Source organism: Coptis chinensis, chromosome 6 (genome assembly GCF_015680905.1).
Source record: "Coptis chinensis isolate HL-2020 chromosome 6, ASM1568090v1, whole genome shotgun sequence".
Lineage (NCBI taxonomy): Eukaryota > Viridiplantae > Streptophyta > Magnoliopsida > Ranunculales > Ranunculaceae > Coptis > Coptis chinensis.
Genome location: NC_141461.1, coordinates 50,908,860 through 50,929,909, shown reverse-complemented (window position 1 = coordinate 50,929,909; position 21,050 = coordinate 50,908,860). Strand labels below are relative to the sequence as shown.

The following is a 21,050-nucleotide window of genomic DNA, read 5'->3' as shown; positions in this document are numbered from 1 at the left end:
ATATTTTATAGAATAATTTAATATAACGGCACCCGTTCGTAGGACACGTTCATGTGATAATCTTTTCAAGTGGGAGTAGTGTATTCTTTGAGGATATGGAAACAATCAATCTGTTTCAGTGATTTGTACACATTAGTAAGCCGAATGGTGATGATTTACCGCTAAATCACCATAAATCTAATAAAACTATTATACAAGCTAGATCGAGTTTAAGATAATTTGAAAATTACGGATTAATATTCTAAACTACAAAGTGAATAGGCTATCTCAATTTGATCCCTTAGTTTCCAAGTACTTATGCACCATAATTGTTGCTCATTAAGCTATTTCGGTTTATTTTCAATAAAAATATATTATTATTCAAAAATTTGCCGTTAAATCACCATAAATCTAAGAAAACTATTATACAAGCTAGATCGAGTTTAAGATAATTCTATTTGAAAATTACGGATTAATATCCTAAACCACAAAGTGAATATGCTATCTCAATTTGATCTCTTAGTTTCCAAATACTTATGCACCATAATCGCTACTCATTAACATATTTCGGTTTATTTTCAATAAAAATATATTCTGATTCGAAAATTTGCTGCTAAATCACTATAAATCTAAGAAAACTATTATATAAACTAGATCGAGTTTAAGATAATTATATTTGAAAATTATGGATTAATATCCTAAACCACAAAGTGAAGAGGCTATCTCAATTTGATCTCTTAGTTTTCAAGTTCTTATGTACCATAATCACTGGTCATTAACGTATTTCGGTTTATTTTCAATAAAAATATATTCTGATTCGATAATTTGTGCGAGACATTTTGTAAAGCTTTTTCAGCACACAAAATATTTAATAGATCCCGGGCGTATGCCCGGGTCCAAAATCTAGTTATGTTACTATTACATATTTACAGGAGTCCAAACATTGCAGAACTTCAAGACATATATTTGTATCCACGGACATGTATATTTATTTGTATCAATGAGATTTCTGACTAAGATGCGAAGGTATTTACTGTAAATGTAACAATCCCGGCATGGCCGAGCAAAATGGCTAGTATTTTTATATATGAGATGGATATATTGACATAATTTTGAATTGATATATATCAGATTTTTCAAGATATCGATACATATCGACCGACATATCCGATATATATTATTGACTTTGTTGACTTTGACCTATCTTTGGTCTATTTTTTATTAGTGTTTCCAATATGTATTGGTATATATCAGTCATATATACGATATTTTTTGATATATCAACCTACACAAAATAATTTTGACCAGTCAACAAAAAAAATATATATATATATATATATATATATATATATATATATATATATATATATATATATATCTGATATTTCTGAAATGTATCGATTTTTAGGATACACGAATTGAAATATTGTCCGACTTCGAAATTTTAGGCCTTGGATGACTCAGAAACCATAAATCACACCAAGGTGAACCAACATAAGAAGTGGTTTGGAATAACACTTCTCATCATTTCACCACGTGTTAGTCAACATGCAATGTAGAGAAAGGAAAGCACGACATTACAGTTTTATATAGGAGCATTGTTTGGCGGTATTATGAAATAAAATTATGAAGAAATGGGGAACAAGTATTAACTATGATGACGTTAGTTGTGGCGATAAACACAAGTACATAACCCCAAGAAGAATCCATTATGTTATAATTTGTAGTCCCATTAGCAGATGCTAAATCTAGCAATCTTCCCCATCCAACCATCAGTTCATCTTCTCATGTTCCTGCTAAAATACCAATAGATTTCATAAGAGCAAGGTGAGGGTGTCTTAAAAATATGCAAATTTGAACCCTCAATATTGAACATCATATACCAACAGAGAATACATACGAAATGACAAAAACCATATTTTGATCCATCAAATGTATGAGATTGCACCAAGACAGACCCAACAAGGTAGTCATTATATTTGAAAAGTTCGCTTATGGGAAAAGCTAAAATGGTCGGTATGAAAAAACGGTCTGTGCATGTATTAAAATACGCTTTCCGGGCATCAATCGTATTCTTCTCTCAATACAGACATATATATCATGAGTATATTGTAAAGTAATTTAGTATCACATACATATAGGGAAATAACTAAGTAACTTTGAAAGTGATGACTCAATACGTTTATAAATTGTTTGTTGAGGTTAAGTGATTCGAGAGTTTTTTTTTAATTTAAGAGACAGAGAAGAGAAAGTTGTTGATTCCGAATATTTCAAGAGGCATGAGATAATATGATTTTTTTTTTCATTTATTGAGAGAGAGACCGAAAAGGAAAGGATGAATATATTTATGCATGGTAATAAAAGTCTTCATTTATATGACTAATAAATATAGGCGTACATGTACACTTGGTTTTTTACCTGAATTTACACAAAACTCCTTTGTGAGTGTGTTATAACTTAAGGGTATAAATGGAAATAAAAATTCAAATGACGGAGTAGTCCTTTTTAAAAGCATTGAATAATTTATTTTTATATATAATCAAGAGTATTTAGTGGTAGATAAAAGGTTGGTCTAATTTAAAAGGTCAGGTTAATTATGGTGTACTTTACGAATAGAGATGTGGCTAACATACAATCAATCTAACATAATAAAGAAGACTGATCTTGAGGAATTTGAGTGTTAATAAGTAGTGGCCCTAATTGAAACTTCCAAAGTTAACTTATAGCTTAGATCTAATTTAATGCCTCAAGATATGTATACAAATAATTTAGGACTCCAAAATCTGAGGATTCAAAATGGGATAAAACAATCCAAGTTTAATTAGGATACAAATTCATAATTAATAACGACCCTATAATTGTGCTAAGTTGCAACTATTAAAGGAAATAAAATCTCTCTTCTATCCCAAATTTAAGATTTCACGTAAGAGCCTTTTCTTTTCCTTTATACTATAGTAATTCACATAAACTGTCCATTGATTTCGATAAATTCAAACAATATATTAATCAAATTTGAATAGCGGATTGAAAGGGTCAAGAAATTAACAACTTAATTAATATAGAAGATAATATGAAGTTTTCTTCAAAATTTAACATAAAATGTCAAAGGTAAAGATAATTTTTATAAATTATGTTAGCTAGGAACAAAATTAGAGTAATGTCGATGAGCTAATGCACAGTTTGGGTTTTAGGAAGCACATACATGAAACTCCTTTTAATCCATTGGTTCTTTCGAACACACATAAAAAACAGTTGCAATTGAAGCACATAATCATTTGATAATTGGTAGCTTTACAAATTTGAATTTTATTAGATAATTGAAACAAACATGACTGACAATTAATTATGCAATGTTTTGTTCAAACATTCAAATTGAACACAATCATTTGAACAAGACAACTGAAAGAAGCCAAAACAATTTAAATAGGAATCGTACATCAAATTAAATTACCATATTTGTATAAGTTAGCATTTAAAATGAGATACCAACTTAGATTACCAAATTAAACGGTGTGACAAAGTCACGGACAATTTCTAGTCAAATATATACTAAGACGTGTAGAACCAGAGGATTCAATTCAATTCAGTTCTATATTTACTTGATTGAATTCTAAAGATGTTACAAACAAAGAAACAAAACAGACGGTGACTTGAGAAACCGCGAGGCGCTGGTCGTTTATCTTGGAGAGACGAGTCTTGGTCGGCTCTAGCTAGCTTGGACATCGGTAATGCCTGAGGCGCAGGTCGCGTTCCATCAGGCTTTATCTTGAGTGCAGGTCGCGCTCTATACATGAAAAACTATATACAACTTTACACTCCCCCTCAAGTTGGTGCATAGATGTCAATCATGCCCAACTTGTCAACTGAGCTGTCAAACACCTTGTGAGATACACCTTTGGTAAGAACATCAGCTAATTGCTCCTTTGAGGTTACGAACGGAAAACGAATAACCTTCCTGTCAAGATTTTCTTTAATAAAATGACGATCAACCTCCACATGCTTTGTTCGATCATGCTGAACTGGGTTATGCGCAATTTGAATGGCAGCTTGATTATCACAATGTAAATCCATAGGCTTTTAAAGCTTGAAGCCCAATTCCATCAAGATAGTACGGATCCATAACAATTCACATACTCCCTGTGCCATACCTCGAAATTCAGCTTCTGCACTCAATCTGGCAACAACTTTCTGCTTCTTACTACGCCAAGTTACAAGATTTCCACCGACAAAAGTGAAATATCCTGATGTAGAACGTCTATCAGTTTTATCACCAGCCCAATCTGCATTTGTGTATTCGACAATATCTAATACATCATACTTTCTAAACAGTAAACCTTTGACAGGTGCCATCTTCAAATACTTCAAGATACGAGAGACTGCATCTATATGTTCTTCACTAGGACAATGCATAAACTGACTAACCACACTCACAGCATAAGCAAAATCAGGTATAGTATGAGAGAGATAAATTAACCTTCCTACAAGACGCTGATACCTTCTTTTATCAGTAGGAACTTGATCAGGATGAATGGCGAGTCCATGATTCATCTCAGTGGGGTGTCTCCATTGGTTTGCAATCTAACATTCCTGTTTCAGCAAGCAAATCTAGGACATACTTCCTCTGTGAGAGTGAAATCCCCTTTTTAGACCTTGCAGCTTCAATACCCAGAAAATACTTCAGTTGTTCTAGATCCTTCATTTCAAATTCTTCTGACAAATACTTCTGCAATTCATTTATTTCCTTCAGAGCATCCCTTATAACGATCATGTCATCAACATACACAATTAGAGTTGTAATCTTACCATCCTTGTTGTAACGCCCGTATTTAAAATACATATTTATTTATTATTTAATTAATTTAATTATTTAGTTAAAATTCGTTGGATTGGATTTGGGATACGCGGGCCTGATTTCTGGGCCCAAGTCTGTATTGGGCTTTGGTTTCAAACCCAAGTATATAATCACATTGTTCTAGAGAATAGGGTTCTTAGATAATAAAAAAAAATAATAAAAATGGAGGCGTCTTGTTTGCTCGAGCGTTAGAGCGCGACGACTCGGACTAGGAGGAATTCGTAGGAGCTGTTAATACAAGTGAGTAGCCATTTTTGCTATTTCACCGGATTTATAGTTTTTCGGTATCGGTGTATACTGCCTATTGATACTGTTCATTATCCTGTTTTATTCGACGTTGTGCGTGTCGTATTTATTAAACTTTGTTGAATATCGGAAATTTTTACTGAACTGTCGAAGCTTCGAGAAGTTGTTAATGGCGGTGCAAGCCCCACAGCAAGATTTCGGCCTGTGTTTCCTTTAAACTCTTTCTGTTTGTTGTTTTGAACTGTTATCTGGTGGGGTTGTGGTGGTACATCGTTAGGGAGTTGTTCAAGCTCTGAAGGGGCGTTAATGGCGTCGCCTGACCGGACCTTTTTTATTTGAACCCTTGTCTTTATGACTTTTACTTTGTTGATTTGAGTTTGGGTATTGAGGTTGGAATAAGGGCTGTCGAATGGGTGCTGGAAAGGGCTGTCAAAGCTCGGAGAAACCATTAATGGCGGCTCACCCAAACACTCCAGTAAAATAGTTTGAACTGTTTGATGGTTGTTTGTGTTGGTGGATGGATGAGTGGTTGTAGTGGGGTAAGGTAGGGTGTGTGAGGGTTGTAAAAGAGGTAAGAGTTGAAAGCTTCAAGAACGTTAATGGCGGTCGGATCTGTGATTGGAGAGCGATTTCGAAAACTGAGAATCTGGGGTTTCTTGAGGAATTAAAGTTTTGGGGTTTTTCACCCTAACCAATTTCGGTTGGTTAGTTTTGGGTGGTGTGTGAAGGCTTTTGGGTGGCCAGAAATTAGGTTGGAGCGCTGGAGAAGAAGAAGGGGATCGACCACTGCTCTTGATGCTTTGGTTGGGTTTCATTTGAGTTGGGCCGGACCACACCAGTTTGGTCACTTTGGGCCAGATCACATCAGTTTTGTTATTGGGCCAATTCTTTTTAGTCTTTTGTTTTGGGCCAGGTTAACATGTTTAGGTGGGCTGGTCCCTAAAAATTTGAAATGGATCGTATGAGACCTATTTAGTTTTGAAATTTTCAAGTTGAGCCAAATCAGTTTGTGGGCCGGGTTAAACCGGGTCAGTTTAGCCCAGTCGCTTAGGACCAGGGTTTGAACTCTTTTTAAATATGGGTTTGGGTGAGGACCAGGTGAGATGACCACCGATTAGGATCGTTGACTGTTGGGTTGACTGTTGACCCGTTGACTGTTGACTTTTTCCAAAAATGTTATAGATTGAATTTATGGACCAATCCGATGGTAGGATGTGGGTGACACTTGTATAAACTTTTTTGTCAGTATCTAATATAGATTTGACGTTGAGGTTGTGTATTTTTGACACGTGACGAGATAGAAACTTTAGGAGATATAATATTCCTAAAACGCTATAAAAATGTTATGCGATATGTTTGAAGCAATTGTGACCCTATATAATATGTTGGGATATATATATATATTAAATGCAATTTTTTTAGAGAAATAAATGTATAAATGCTCCATTATTTTATATGTGGGATGCTATTAGGAGGTAGTATAGTATTTGTGGATATTTCCCACAGGAGGTGGCGTAGTGCAATAATATATTGGCACGTGAAAGAATGAAAGTGGTTATGAGATATAATTGAGATATTTCTAAATATTGTGGCTTAGTACAATAAGGTATTTGACCTGCACGTGATATAGTGGAATTATTATGAGTCGTAGATGTATGACACTTGAATAAATTACGTAACAAAAATCCTAGAACCTAGCTACCACAACTCATGTGATTTGGCCCTTCTGGCGTTTCAGTAAATCTGAATGGCCCTTTTGGCGTAAGTAATGTGATTGGCCCTTCTGGCGTTTCAATAAATCTGAATGGCCCTTCTGGCGTAGCCGAATAATGGTTTGATTATTCCATTCGCAAAATTAGAACGAGATGCGCGATATTTTATGTCGTATAATGGCAGTACTTACATAATGGCTTTCGTGTGAGGGTTACCTGGTGTGCGGCATCCCGCTCAGGGTAGTTACGCATGGAGTGGTTCATTATGTAAGAGGAGGCATGTGGATGTACATGTTCGGCGTTGGAAAGCGATTGTGGTAACCAGGGAAACTAGGTAAGACATAGATACGACATGATTTTAGGGACACGCAAAGAAAGCCTTAATTAATATAATTATGGTAATATGTTGGTTAAAAATAAATAAAGGATTATATATAGTTTTGCATAAAGGTGGGTCAAACTAATTACTTGTGCAGAGACGACCCACTCTGTAATTGAGCATGAAATACGGTAAGTATAGAATATGTTTGGCTGGTTATTAGTTTAGTTAAAACTTAAGGCGCCTTGTGGAGGAACTAAATGCCTTTTTATTATGCGTATGGTTGGTTGTGTGGTTAGTGGGAAGTTAAGGTGCCTCAGTGGAGGAACTACCTGCCTTACTTATTGTAGTTAAGAATGTTGTATTAGTTGTGGGAAGTTAAGGCGCCTCGGTGGAGGAACTAACTGCCTTATGGATTGTGTATATATATGTTTAAGTATATGTTGTATTTTAGAGCTACTCACACCAGCATTTTTATAATGCTGACCCGATTTGCATGTTTGCTTATCGGGTGTGTTCATTAAATGAACATAGTTGATAAGTCTTGATAGGTTTCATGTTGAAGAAGGTTGGTTACTGCTTGTGGTTTGCATTAGCGTCACATTCAAGATATGTTTTGTTTTTCCTTAAGGTGTAATAGATTTTTAGTTGAGACAAATGTTGTTTTATATTTTCAGTTGTATTTAAATAAAGAGTTATTAAAAAGAGATTTGTAACCTAATCTTATTTGTAAATTTTTGTAATGAAGATGACTTTTGTTTAAGTTTAAAATTTTTATTGGTTTTTAATTATCCGCATATTTAAACTGTTTATGGGTTTTTGGGAGTTGAGAGTGCGTCACAGCTCGAAGATCGAAGAGTCGGGAACAAATATTGTTTTCCCGAATTCTGTCGAAATTCGGGGTGTGACACTTGTGTTTGATAAACAAGGTATGGTCAGAATTGCTCTGTTTGTACCCAAAAACTCTCATTGACTGTGTAAGTCTTCCAAACCAAGCTCTTGGAGACTATTTCAGGCAATACAAAGCCTTCTTCAGTTTACACACCTTCCCAACATCTTTGGGATGGTTCTTCACACCTGGAGGCATATCCATGTATACTTTTTCCTCCAAATTCCTATTTAGGAATGCATTCTTCACATCAAGCTGGTGTAAGGGCCAATCTTTATTTGCTGCAAGCAAAATTAAAATTCATACCGTATTGATTTTCGCCACAGGTGCGAAAGTCTCCTCATAATCAATTCCATAACGCTGTGTCCATCTGCATTAAGCTTCACAGTAAACACCCAATGACATCCAACAATCTTCATTCCAACAGGCATATCAACTACCTCCCATGTTACATTCTTTTGAAGGGCTTCCAATTCTTCATTCATTGCTTTCTTCCATTTTTTATCTTTCAAAGCATCCTGCACGTTACTAGGAATAGATATAGTAGATAATTGATTTATGACAAGTGCATGTGACTCAGAAAGGCTATGGTTAGACATAGAGTTAGCTATAAGATATTTGGCATTGGCTTTGATGTGTGGTTCATATTATTTCTTAGGAACTCCCTTACTAGCTCTTTGTGATTGTCTAGGTTCAAGACTTTCTAACCCAACAAATTCATTAACGGTTATAGGAGGTACCTGAGGCGGATCATTCTGATCGAGATCTTCAGTTATTGATGTAGAAGGGGAAATGTCGTGTACTACAGTTTCAGATACATCCGGATCATGTGCTTCCATCTCTACTGCTACAGGATCAATTTCTACTTCAGGAACTTCAAATTGTTCCTCCAAGTGTTCCAATTCCCCAAAGACATCAGGATTCCCTTCACCATCACTCTCCCCCTGAAGGGAAGACTGGGAAACTCCCCCTGAGTAATACGAGTCGGATTCATGGAATGAGACATCAAGAGATATATACATCTTGTCCGTAATTGGATCATAACACCTACCTTTTCTGAAACTTGGCATAATCGACAAAAATACACTTTTTCGCACGAGGATCAAATTTACTTCGTTCTGGTTGTGGGATATGGACATAAGTTGTACATCCAAACACCCGAGGGTCCAAGTTAGGCATGGATGGGATGGACAAAAGTGTATGGAGTTTCTAATAAGGATTCTGGAACTCAATTACCCGTGAGGGAGTACGGTTTATAACATAGGCTGCTGATTTCACTGCTTCACCCCAATAGGATCGAGGTACATTCATGCCAAACAAGGAAGCACGAACAACTTCCAACAACTGCATGTTCTTCCGTTCTGCTAAACCATTTTGTTGGAGGGTACCAGAATTGGAGGTTTGATGACGAATTCCAATTGACCGACAAAATTCAGACATGAGGCCATTCACAAATTTGCCACCATTATCAGACTGAAAGACCCTAATAAATTGTTGATATTGTGTCGCCACCATTTTGTAAAAAATAGTAAACATCCCATATACATCACTTTTGTGTTTCAGTAATGACACCCAAGTCATGCGAGTGCAATCATCAATAAAGGTCACATAATAACGAACTCCAGAAAAAGAAGAAACTTTGGCAGGACCCCAAACATCAGAGTGAATTTTCATAAAAGGAACAGGATATCTATTAATACTTGGTGAATATGAAATACGGTGGCTCTTGGCCAGTTCACAAATGTCACAATGAAACTCAGAATCACTAACAACTGAAAATAACTGAGGTTGCAGCCTCTTAAGATAACTAAACAAAAGATGACCTAACCAACGATGCCATAACCACACAACTTCTTTTGCATTCTCGACCTTATTGACCTGATTAGCTTGCCCCAGAGAATTCTTCTGTTTCTCTCCAGTTTCTGTCAAGTCCAGATAGTACAGTTTTCCCCTTCTAACACCATAACCAAGGACTTGTCGAGTCAGAATGTCCTAAAAAAACACAGAAGGATGGATAGAATGTCACAGTACATGCAAGTACTAGAATGATTTGACAAACAAACAATAGGTTATAAGCAAGGGATGGAACAACTAAGATAGATTCAAGAGTGAGGGTTTTAGATAACACAATAGAACCTTCTCTGCTAACCGGAGGTAGAGTACCATCTGCAGTAGAAACAGCAGTTTGAGGTGAATCTCTAAGACTTTTCACAAGGCTAGGGTCATTTGTCATATGGTCAGATGCACCTGAATCAATTATCCATGTACTATTCGAAATAACCTTACCATTCATACCTGATTGAGTTACATTAGCCGAAGCATGGCCTGGATGGCCATGCACAACATTAGCAATGACAGCCTTGCTTATATTCTTTCGTGGCCTCTTTGCGAAGTCCCACCAATCAGGATAACTAATCACTTCATAACATCTCTCCTTGTTATGACCCAATTCTCCACAAACACTGCACTTTTTATCTGCATAAGGATTGGATTTACCTTTAGGGTGGCATGAAGGACCAGAGAAACCGGGTGGAGTAATGGTCTTGCTATGAACATCCAAGACAGAGGATTCAGTTGATACAGAGCGCCCCATAGCTTGTTTCTCCGATTGCACCTTGCGAATGTAAGCATAGCTTTGCTCCAAGGAAAATTTAAGTTCCTTGCGAAGAATCTCTCCACGCACCTGATCATACTCCGAATCTAGTCCACGCAAAAACATATGAATCCACAATCTAGTCATTGTTGACTTCTCATGAACTACAGCTGCAATATTGTTATTCTGGGATGTCACCCTTTGATCAATCTCCTGGAACATGGCCACCAATTCGTTATAATAGGAAGGAATAGGTCTCCCATTCTGCTTCGCTTCAAAGCACTTCGTATTCAATTCAAAAATTCGAGTTTCATCAGAGTCATCATAAAAGGTCTTCTCCACAGCCTCCCAAATGTCTTTCGCAGTAGGAAGACGAATATATCGATTCATAAGATAAATCTCCATAGAATCAATAAGCCAACTTTTCACTTTTTAATTATTTGTTGCCCAAGCTTCATATTCAGGCGAAGTCATATCCGGTTCAACCTTTGCGCCAGTCAAAAAACCAATCTTTCCCCTTGCTCCAATATGCATCCGCATGAGAGGAGCGCATATGGTATAGTTGGATTCATCTAATAAAATAGTTTTTGGGAATGCGGAGTTGTCTTGTGGGGTGTAGTGATGATGTATGACGTTTGAAGAATTGTTGTCAGATTCAGCCATTGCAGAAAAAAAAAAAAAAAAAATTTGGGTTTTAGGTTTAGGTTTGGGGAAAAAAAAATTGGGTTTGAGATTCAAGGATTCAATGATGGTTTGATTAATGGTTGTAATACGCAGTGGATTTCAATGGTTTGGCTTTGATACCATGTAGAACCAGAGGATTCAATTCAATTTAGTTCTATATTTACTTGATTGAATTCTAAAGAAGTTACAATTGTTTATATAGAGGATACAAACAAATAAACAAAACAGTTAGTGACTTGAGAAACACGAGAATGGTCACTCTGTTTGTACATGAGACGGCGAATTCGGCGCTCTAGCCTCTTGGACATCGGTAATGCCCGAGGCCGTCATTCGCTCTATACATGAAAAACTATATACAGCTTTCTACAAGACGGTGTTCTAACAAAAGCCCTTGTTCATTATGCCAAGGTTAGAATTGCAAAAATATTAGTCAAAAGTTGTGGTTTTGACAAGGATATATCTTGAATCAAAATTATATCATAAAAATGTAGCTGCTAAAACCCTTTCTAATGCTTGTCACCTCTCTTGTACAGTGATTTTGGCAAGGTAGTTAATAGAAGAAAAGTATACGCGGATGGAATGGCTAAATACAATCACATATAGCATGTCCACATCAAAATTTATGCTCAGGCATCAATGTGCCAGATGCAAAAATAGGATGTTTACTCCTCTAGTGCATCTGGAAAGACTATACACGCAAATATTTTGTTATCTAAGTATGATTTGGAGTTTGGACAAGGGCTCATCTTGAATTAACTACTTTAAAGTGGCTACTTGATGTTTAGCTAGCAGACCTCTTGTAGAGCATGTAATTTCTGAATTTTTGTTTCACCTATCTATAACTCATAAATACCAAACCCCACCCCCCTCCTTTAGGCAATCACACATCCGACTATCAAAAATTAGCATAACCAGCAAAATTTAGGCAATCACACATCCGACTATCAAAAATTAGCATAACCAGCAAAAGATAACAGAGATCTTACGAGTTGAGTTGCGTTCCACCAGGACTTTGCAGTGCATCGTAGTGGCCATAACCATGATAAAGAACACGAATAGGATTTTCCTTCCCATATTCCTTCCCATATTCAGCTATAATCTTGAGGTTTCCAGAGATATTGTCCCTCATATAGACAGTGATAGGCATCCTGCAAACAAAAGTTGAATAATGTAACATCCGAAGACTTTTAAAATAAAACCAATGAAGCTACATATACAGAAAGAAAGCTCAAACCTACAATTATAAGGGACACAATTAAGCTGACAACCTTAACAACCAGGTACCGTACCTCACTACCTGGCATCCCTTTATTGAATACCCAGTACCAACTTGTATGTGCACAAATTGCAGAATTCTATATCTTACAATTGTTTATCGAAAAAAATATATATCTTACAATTTATTAAATCAAATCTTAAAGCAAAATGATTATGATCTTTAAACACGAGTCCACTCTTTTGGTGGTGAATCTTACTCAATTAGGTATGATCTAAAACTTCAGTAATAAACTTTTAATAAAAAAAACAGTTCTCATTTTCAGAAAATATCAATGAACAATAACTCCTTTTATTCTTTAGTTTTGTCTTTATGTTAACACCCGACAATTAATAAAGAAGAGGGTGTGTGTGGGTGTGTACTGTTAACACTCAACACTCCCAAACTGTTATGTAATTGGATTATCCAGGGTAACATCCAGTCCTCGATAACAACCAATGGACCTCCAGTGCGCGCAGTTTGTGGCAGACAATATTTTTCACAAGAAACAATTGTATTCATTTGGTGTCCGGACTATTTTAAAATCCAAGATTCAATTCAGGCAATTTTTTCCCTTCTTTTTAACACCAACATTTCTTTTTTATCAACTTTCCTCAGCGAAACCAAGCCTTATCAAAAAATACTATGACAGATGGGAATCGTACAATTGTAGAAGGCTTAACCAATACAAAAAAAAAAACTTCTGTTTCTCTTTCTCCTATGGACCTGAAGGATGTATTTGTTTATTGCCTTCGTCACATGTACCGCAAAACACATACGGAAGTTGATACTATATCAGGTGATGTAAACTGTAAAGGGTTGCACATCAGTGTATTCAACCTTAAAGTAAAATCAACTACAATATGCTATTAACTATTAATAATGCACCCGATTAAGAACTTCTTTAGTTTTTTGCGAAAAGAAAGTAAAGTAAAGCAAGACAAGAAAATTTTAATACGCTCTCAAGCAATTATCAAATTATGAGATCATCAAATCGGAAATAATAACAAGTAGCCCATATCCAATTGTTTAAAAAGAGATTAAGACCATTGGAGAATACAAGACTTACTGCAACACATGTGAGGACATCAGCAACTCAGGTTCTCCTCCCCAAATATGAGCTTGTCTCATCTGCATAACATATGCATCAAATTCACCTTCAAGAAACCTGCAGATAGACGACCTGTAAAGGTTTTATTTCACACATTGCCTTTGGGCACCAGGCCTGCCAGGTATGTGACTCAAGCTCAATAAACAACCTTAGATCAAAGGACTCAGAGATACTTGGCTCATAGAAGCACATATTCATCTCTGGACAATGTGCACACTATAGTTTTTATTGGTCCAAAATGATGTTTCCAACATAGATCGACATCCTCATATAGGCTGGCCATATCCAAATTTGTGTAGAAAGCTGTATTCTGATTTCTGTGTATATTGCGCGAGTCGCGCCCAGATATGATGTGGATAGAGCGCGACCCGCACTTAGACGTTCGGGATGTCCAGTGAATTGAGCGCTACACGCGCCCTTCTCTAGCGCGAGCTGCATCTCAGGGTTTCCGAGACTCCAGTGATTTGAGCGCGAACCGCGCTCGTCTCAAATGTAAACAAGGTGCGACCCACGCCCCGTGTTTCTTAAGCCACCGAATTTTATTGTTTCCTATTTTGTAAACTTTATATATGTAACTACAAGAATTACCCCTAATGGAATTACTAGTCTTCTCCTTACTCTTCCCTCCGTCCTCTTTTCTTTTTCTCTCTCTTTGTCTTTATACATCCTTTTCCCTCAACCGCTCCCTCTCGTTCGTTCATTCATCTTGATCCTCTGTCTCTCAGCTTGCCACCTGTCCCACGCCGTATACCGCAGTTCTCGGTGGTTAGGGTTCCGCGGCTCCTATCTGCTGCACCCAGTCGTCCCTCCTTACTCTCCCACTGCCCACTCACCACCCCGGCCATATACCCGCAATTCTCGGCGGGTATCGTGTCGCGTCTTAAATCCGCTGCACTCGGTCTTCTCTCCACTATTCTGTATTCGGGCCATTCGCCACCCATGGTGTCACACGTCATGAATTTGACCCCTACAAATGCCCTCTCTCGGTCCCATTGATGGTCCATGACCACCTATGGGCCGAACTCACGCCTCAAAGCCGGGTTTATCTCCATTATTTTACGATGATCCGCCTGCTAACTGACACGTGCTCCATCATTAATGTCGCGTGAGAACGGCGCATGCGCCGTACGAATTTGACATCCCGATTCTCGAGGCCCACGCGTCCCATTTCCCATGGTTCCTCTCTCTCTAATTTACGCCTTTGCCCCTGTCTTTTCAAATCCGCCCAAACCCTTCATTTTCCTCAACCCCATAAACACCCAATTCCTCGTTCATTTTTTTCATTTCATTTTCCTCTTCCTCACCGCTCAGCTTCTTCCCGCAGTTCCTCCTTCTCAAGGTTCACTCCTGCTCCGTTTCCGTTGCGTCTGTTTTGGTCCCTCCACCCTTTGGGCGGCTGTTGCATCTCAGGTTTGTCTTCCTCCTTCTCACTCCACTTCGTTTACTGCTTTACTCCGATTTCAATACTGTTCCGCCTTCTTTTCTCTCTCCTGACTTGTGTTCTTCCCCCATTCTTCCCTGTCCCCTCTTAGTGTCCATCGCGACATGTCGGGATCTGACTCGGCGGATTCCTCTGCCACCACGGATCCGGCGGATCCGCTCTCTTCTCCATCTAGGTCTAGCCACTCTACCGCGGACATGTCGGACTCTCCGAAGTCTCACTCTCCCAACCCTGCCGCTGTACCCTCTACCTCTGGGAGGAAGGCTTCTCTTCCTCCCCCTCCATCATACTACCGCCGCCCTAATTTAGAAGCTGTTAAAACTGCCTATGACATCCCTGCTGATGTGTTTTTAGAGCACGTGACTGGCGTTACCCATTTTCCCACTTGGTAGGACCATGGCCGGGATGTTTGGTCGCGACTGTTGGCGAGATAGCGGCCGGCTTGCGTTTCCCTCTAACTCTTCTTGATATCGAGGTATGCAACCATTTTAATATCCCGCCTTGTCAAGGCATAGGTAATTTTTGGCGAGTGATGTACGCCGCTAACCATTACAACAAAACCCACACCCCTAAAATCCAACTCCGCGACATGGTGGCTCATTTTTATTTGAAAAAGAGCACCAAATTCGGAAGCGTAGGGTACCACTCCTTTTGTACACGTCCGCGGAAGAAGTCTTTTGTTCTTCGCCTTACAACCTCAGACAAGGTGTGGCACCATTACCCTTTGTATGTGTCTGGGAGTTTTATTTCCGCGGACCTCCCTTCCGGTTTCTCTAAGGCATCTCGGTTTCCTTACAAGTGGTAAGTAAAACACTCTGGTCCCTTGATCTCTCGGCGTATCCTTCTTTCTTCGTGTTTTCTTTTTGTGGCTCAGGTTGGAAACCAGACTCTCGTTCTCAGTTTTACGCCGGCATCTCCTCTACAATTTTCCAAGACCTCCGGACTCTAGGGAGTAATCAGTGTGAGGTTCTCGGCATAGACCCGACAAAGGCAACCTCTTTTTGCTTGACCCTCCCCAAAGATATAGGGAAATACCAAGGTCCCTCTACCGCTTGCCGCCACCCAAAGAGCGCAAACCCAAATCCTCCCCTTCTGCCAAAAGAAAGCGCCCAACTCACCGATCCTTTGGCTATACCACCAAGATCTCCCACTCCAAGGCCGCAGCCCAAAGAGCCGCCGCTCAATCCCGCCCGACCCCTACAAATACCGCCCCTCTTCCTACTCTGCGTTAAGCCGGATTTGGAAGACGAACTTACCTTAACCCTCTTCAACTATCTTTGGCCGGGCGGACATGGCGTCTAACAAGCTCAAACTCTGGGATAGCGACTCCGAGGGTGATGAGCCCACTGAAGCCGCGGCCCAGAGCCCTCCTGCCAAGAAAACCCGGACGGCTCCTCCGTCTCCCTCAGAGCCACCAACCCAAATTCCACGGCCTCCAGTTGCCTCTCGTTAAATGCAGACGAGCGGTCCTTGGCCGACCCTCCCTCCTCCGGCGCTGTTGAGTTATGGCACCCGCGATTTAAGGCTCGCGATCGCGATGTAAATATCCGCGACTCCGCCCTTGACAATCCTGCGGTCGCTGCCTCTTTGTTTTTCAGCTCTCATCTCCCCCGCGACCAAGCATACGGTGACTCCGGCTCCTTTTCCTCTCACCGAACATCAATTTATACTGGCTGGGAAAAGGTATTCACTTAAATTCCTTTTTTTTTTTTTTCTAACGAATACCTCCTCAGCTGAGCCTGGATATCGGCTATGTGGTGCGGGGGCTGACCAATACCTTGGACTCTCTTGAAGTCGCGAAACAAGAGATCAATGGTCCCAACGGGTGGAAAGCCAAGCATGCCCAGTTGGAGAAAGACCGCGATGCTCTACGGATCGTTGCCCTGAAGGCCCAAAAAGCTCTCCAACAGGCAGAGGACAAGCACCGCGACTACGTCGCTGGGGTCACCTCCAAGATGGATAGCCAAAGGGAGCAGGAGAAACTTGCTACTTAGGCCGCGGTGGACAAAGCTGTAAAAGAGGCGGCTGATCGATTCCGAGGCTTGGCCGAGAAGAAAATTGCTCGTGAATTGAAGAGCCAACTCGAAGAACTTGCTGCCGCCGGTCGTCTGCTGCCCGTTCAGCCTGTAGCCCCAGTCCCAGTCGCTGATACACAAGCTCCACCCTCGATCGACCACGAGGCTGCGGCGTGGTTTACTCTCTTGGTACTTCAGTAGCGGTCACCTCCCCCATTGATGTTGATGCAGATTCGATCCCTGCGGAGGAAGGGGCCGAGGCTTCTTCCCAGCAGGAGGTGGCTGAAGGGCCGCAGTAGCTTGTTTTGAAATGTATTTGGTACCTCTGTGATTCTGATGTTCACTCTTTAACAATATGTAATTCGCCTGTTTTTCTGGGTATGCCCAGCAGGTATTTAATCAAATGTGTGTGTCTTTTGTTAGCCTTTCCCCTTATATTGTGAAATCATTTTTCTTGATTCTCGTGCACCCATCCGCTTTTATTTACTCTCTTCCCAAAAGTGGGATCTCTTCCTTGGTGTTTATGTTACCTCTTTGCACATACCTTTTAGTTGGCTGTGAAGCCTGTTGGGGCGGCCCAATTTAGCCCAGATTGATTTGGACTTAAAGTCCGTGAATGGCTCTTCCCCCCCGGTGTCCTTGTTCGGCTGTGAAGCCTGTTGAGGCAACTCAATTTACCCCAGATTGATTTGGACTTATAGTCCGCGAAGGGCTCTTCCCCCCCGCTGTCCTTGTTCGGCTGTGAAGCCTGGTAGGTAGCTCAATTTGCCCCGAGTTTGATTTGGACTTATAGTCCGCGGCTTCTCTTCCCCAGCTGTCCTTGTTCGGCCATGAAGCCTGTTGGGGCAGCTCAATTTGCCCCTTGTTTGATTTGGACTTATAGTCCGCGAAGGGCTCTTCCCCCCCGCTGTCTTTGTTCGGCTGTGAAGCCTGTTGGGGCAACTCAATTTGCCCCCAGTTTGATTTGGACTTATAGTCCGCGAAGGGCTTCCCCAACGCTGTCCTTGTTCGGCTGTGAAGCCTGTTGGGGCAGCTCAATTTGCCCCCCAGTTTGATTTGGACTTATAGTCCATGAAGGGCTCTTCCCCCATTTGTCTTTGTTCGCTTTGAAGCTTTGTTGGGGCAACTCAATTTGCCCCAGTTTGATTTGGACTTATAGTCCGCGAAGGGCTTTCCCCTCCTTGTCCTTGTTTGTTCGGCTGTGAAGCCTGTTGGGGCAGCTCAATTTGCCCCCATGTTGTTGTTCTTCATCCCCACCCTCTTTCTATTCAATGAACTACAATAAACAAAAGACAAAATTCATGTTCTCTCACACAGCATTATTCATTAGCATTTCTATCTTTACTCCGCTAACAAGAAAAATAGAAACAAAGCTAACTAGAAACTGCCTCCGCCATGGAATTTTTTCAACATTCTGATATTCCATGGTTTCTCTATCATTTCCCCTGCTGAAGTCTTTAGCTTGTAAGTTCCCGCAGTGCCCTTCTCTGACACGGCATAGGGTCCCTCCCAGTTGGGACCCAACTTACCATCATTCTCTTTCTTAGGGCGGTTAACGCGCGCAGCACCAAATCCCCACTTGGAAAGTCCGCGCTTCACTCGCTTGTCATATTGTCTCTGCAACCTTCGGGTGATATTCCTCCACCCATTATCGTGCTATTTCTCTCTTTTTCTTCTATGAGATTCAAGTCGGTGGCTAAAATCCTCTCATTTATTCCCAATTCCACGGCTTTGGTTCTTGTCGTTTTTTCTATCATTTCCACTTTGGGATGACCGCTTCTACTCCATATGCCATGGCGAACGGTGATTCCTTAGTAGACGTCCACGGTGTGGTGCGATAAGCCCATAATCGTGATTCAACTTCGTCCATTACGCACCTTTACGATCCTCCAATTTTTTTCTTTAAGTTATCTATTATAATTTTGTTCGACGCCTCGGCTTGACCATTCCCCTCAGGATTGTAGGGAGCTGAGAACCCCTGCTTCACCCTAAATGCCTGAAGAAACTCTCGTACTTTTCCTCCAGTGAACTGAGTTCCATTATCCGCGATAATGGTATGGGGAAGCCCGAACCTGCAGATGATATTTTCCCATAAGAATTTCTTTACATTCTCTTCTTTAACCTGTTGCAAAGCCACACCCTCTACCCATTTGGTAAAATAATCCGTAGCCGCCAGCATAAACCTCCTTTTTCCGCTTGCCATTGGCAGAGGCCCAACAATATCCAGCCCCCACATGGAGAATGGCCAAGGGCTGAACACATTGTGCAAGGGCTCGGCTGGAGCATGTATGAGCGGTGCAAACCTCTGGCACTTCTCACATTTCTTGGCGTACTCTGTGGTGTCTCTCTTCATATGAGGCCAAAAATACCCCTGTGATATCAACCTGTGGGTAGTTGTTCGCCCTGCGGAATGACTCCCGCAATCACCTTCATGAACCTCTGCCAAAACCTCCACTTTTGCCGCGCCCTATACATCTTAGTAATGGTCCGGGAAATTCCTCCCTGTATAGGTCACCCTCAAGCAATGTGTACCTCTGACTCTGCTATTCCATTCTTCGTCTCTCCTATTTATTCTCTATCTCCACTCCCCTCAGAAAAGCATTTATCGGTTCCATCCACCCCTGATCCCACTCGGCAAAGGAGCCAAACTCGGCCTCATCTGATGTACTTGGCTTGCTCAACACTCTAACTTCAATAGATCGACCCTCTGATCCGGGTAGCACCACCGCTACATACGCCAGAGCATCGGCATGTCTATTCTCTTCGCGGCCTAGGTGGGTAAACTTTATTTTGTCGAACTTGCTTGCCCTTCGCTGTAGCACTTCCAGGTATCTCGCCATCCGAGGGCATCGAGCTGCGAACCCTCCATTCACCTGACAAACTACCAAATTGGAATCTGAGAACACAGATAACTCATTCACCCCCAGATCTTTGGCCAAGTCTAATCCCGCTATCACAGCCTCATATTCAGATTCGTTATTCGAAGCCGCAAACCCCAGTTTCATTGACAGCTCCAGGCGATTGTTCTCAGGAGTTACTAGCACGACCCCAATCCCATTTCCTGTATCTGTAGCATAACCATCCATGAAAACTCTCCACCCATTGCGCATATCCCAAGGATCTAAAGGATCATGGGTGACCTCCCCTCAGATTCCATTACCATTTCCTCTCCCCAAAGTGGGATCCTCTCACTGAAATCGGCCGAAACTCCGCCATGGCTTGCGCCTTTTCAGCCGTCCCGATGCGTGCGTAATCTCATAAGAACTTAGTAATCTTGCCCCACTTCATCCTACCTACCTAACTTCGGCCTTCAACGCGCGTTTTTGAGAGGCAGATTCGTTACTACCACCACCGAATGCGCTCGGGCGCAAGCTTCAACTTAAGGGTTGAAAATATCAAAGCCAAAGCATACTTCTCAATCCTACTGTACCGGGTCTCCGCATCTAGTAGGGTTTTACTTTGAAAGTAAACTGGCTTTTCTATCTTGTCGGCCACCCTCACTAGCACAGAACTTATTGCATACTCGCTAACTCCCAGATATAAATGCAACTTCTCGCCGGCGGTCGGTGATAACAACGGTGCCTTCCTAAGTAATCTTTCAACTCTTGGAAGGCTCCTTCACACTCCGCGGTCCAATGGAAATCAGGAGTTTTCCTCAGCATATGATATAGAGGGCTTACATTTGTCCTCAAGATTTGCAAATGAATCTGTTAAGTCTTTGCGACCCTACCCGCCAATCTTTGGACTTCCTTCACATTCTCACGAGATGGCATCTCAATCACCGAATCGAATCGTTCGGATTCGCCTCTATTCAGCGGTGGGTGACTATGTATCCCGAAACTTTCCCCGGGTTACCCCAAAGGTGCATTTCTCGATTGAGTTTCAGCTTATGCTTCGTGGTATGCCAAAAGTCTCATGGAGACCTTCTAAGTGTTCCTCCTCCGACATACTTTT

General features: G+C 40.7%; 1 protein-coding gene across 7 annotated transcripts in view; it reads right to left on the bottom strand.

The window, feature by feature from the left end:
* Window positions 1-1,466: 1,466 nt before the first annotated feature.
* The window catches only part of LOC147493442 (OVARIAN TUMOR DOMAIN-containing deubiquitinating enzyme 4-like), a 34,870-nt gene continuing 15,286 nt past the window's right edge, over window positions 1,467-21,050 (bottom strand). For 3 of the 7 annotated variants that reach the window (XM_086566840.1, XM_086566837.1, XM_086566843.1), the window contains exons 4-6: window positions 13,599-13,712; window positions 12,261-12,422; window positions 1,467-1,775 (exon numbers count right to left, since the gene is read on the bottom strand). In XM_086566840.1, coding sequence (XP_086422966.1) covers window positions 1,757-1,775; window positions 12,261-12,422; window positions 13,599-13,712 — 295 coding nt within the window. In that variant the 3' untranslated portion in view covers window positions 1,467-1,756. Of the gene's footprint in view, window positions 1,776-9,650; window positions 9,990-12,260; window positions 12,423-13,598; window positions 13,713-21,050 lie in introns of those variants that run through there. The other 4 variants (XM_086566842.1, XM_086566838.1, XM_086566841.1 and 1 more) reach the window with 3 other exon arrangements.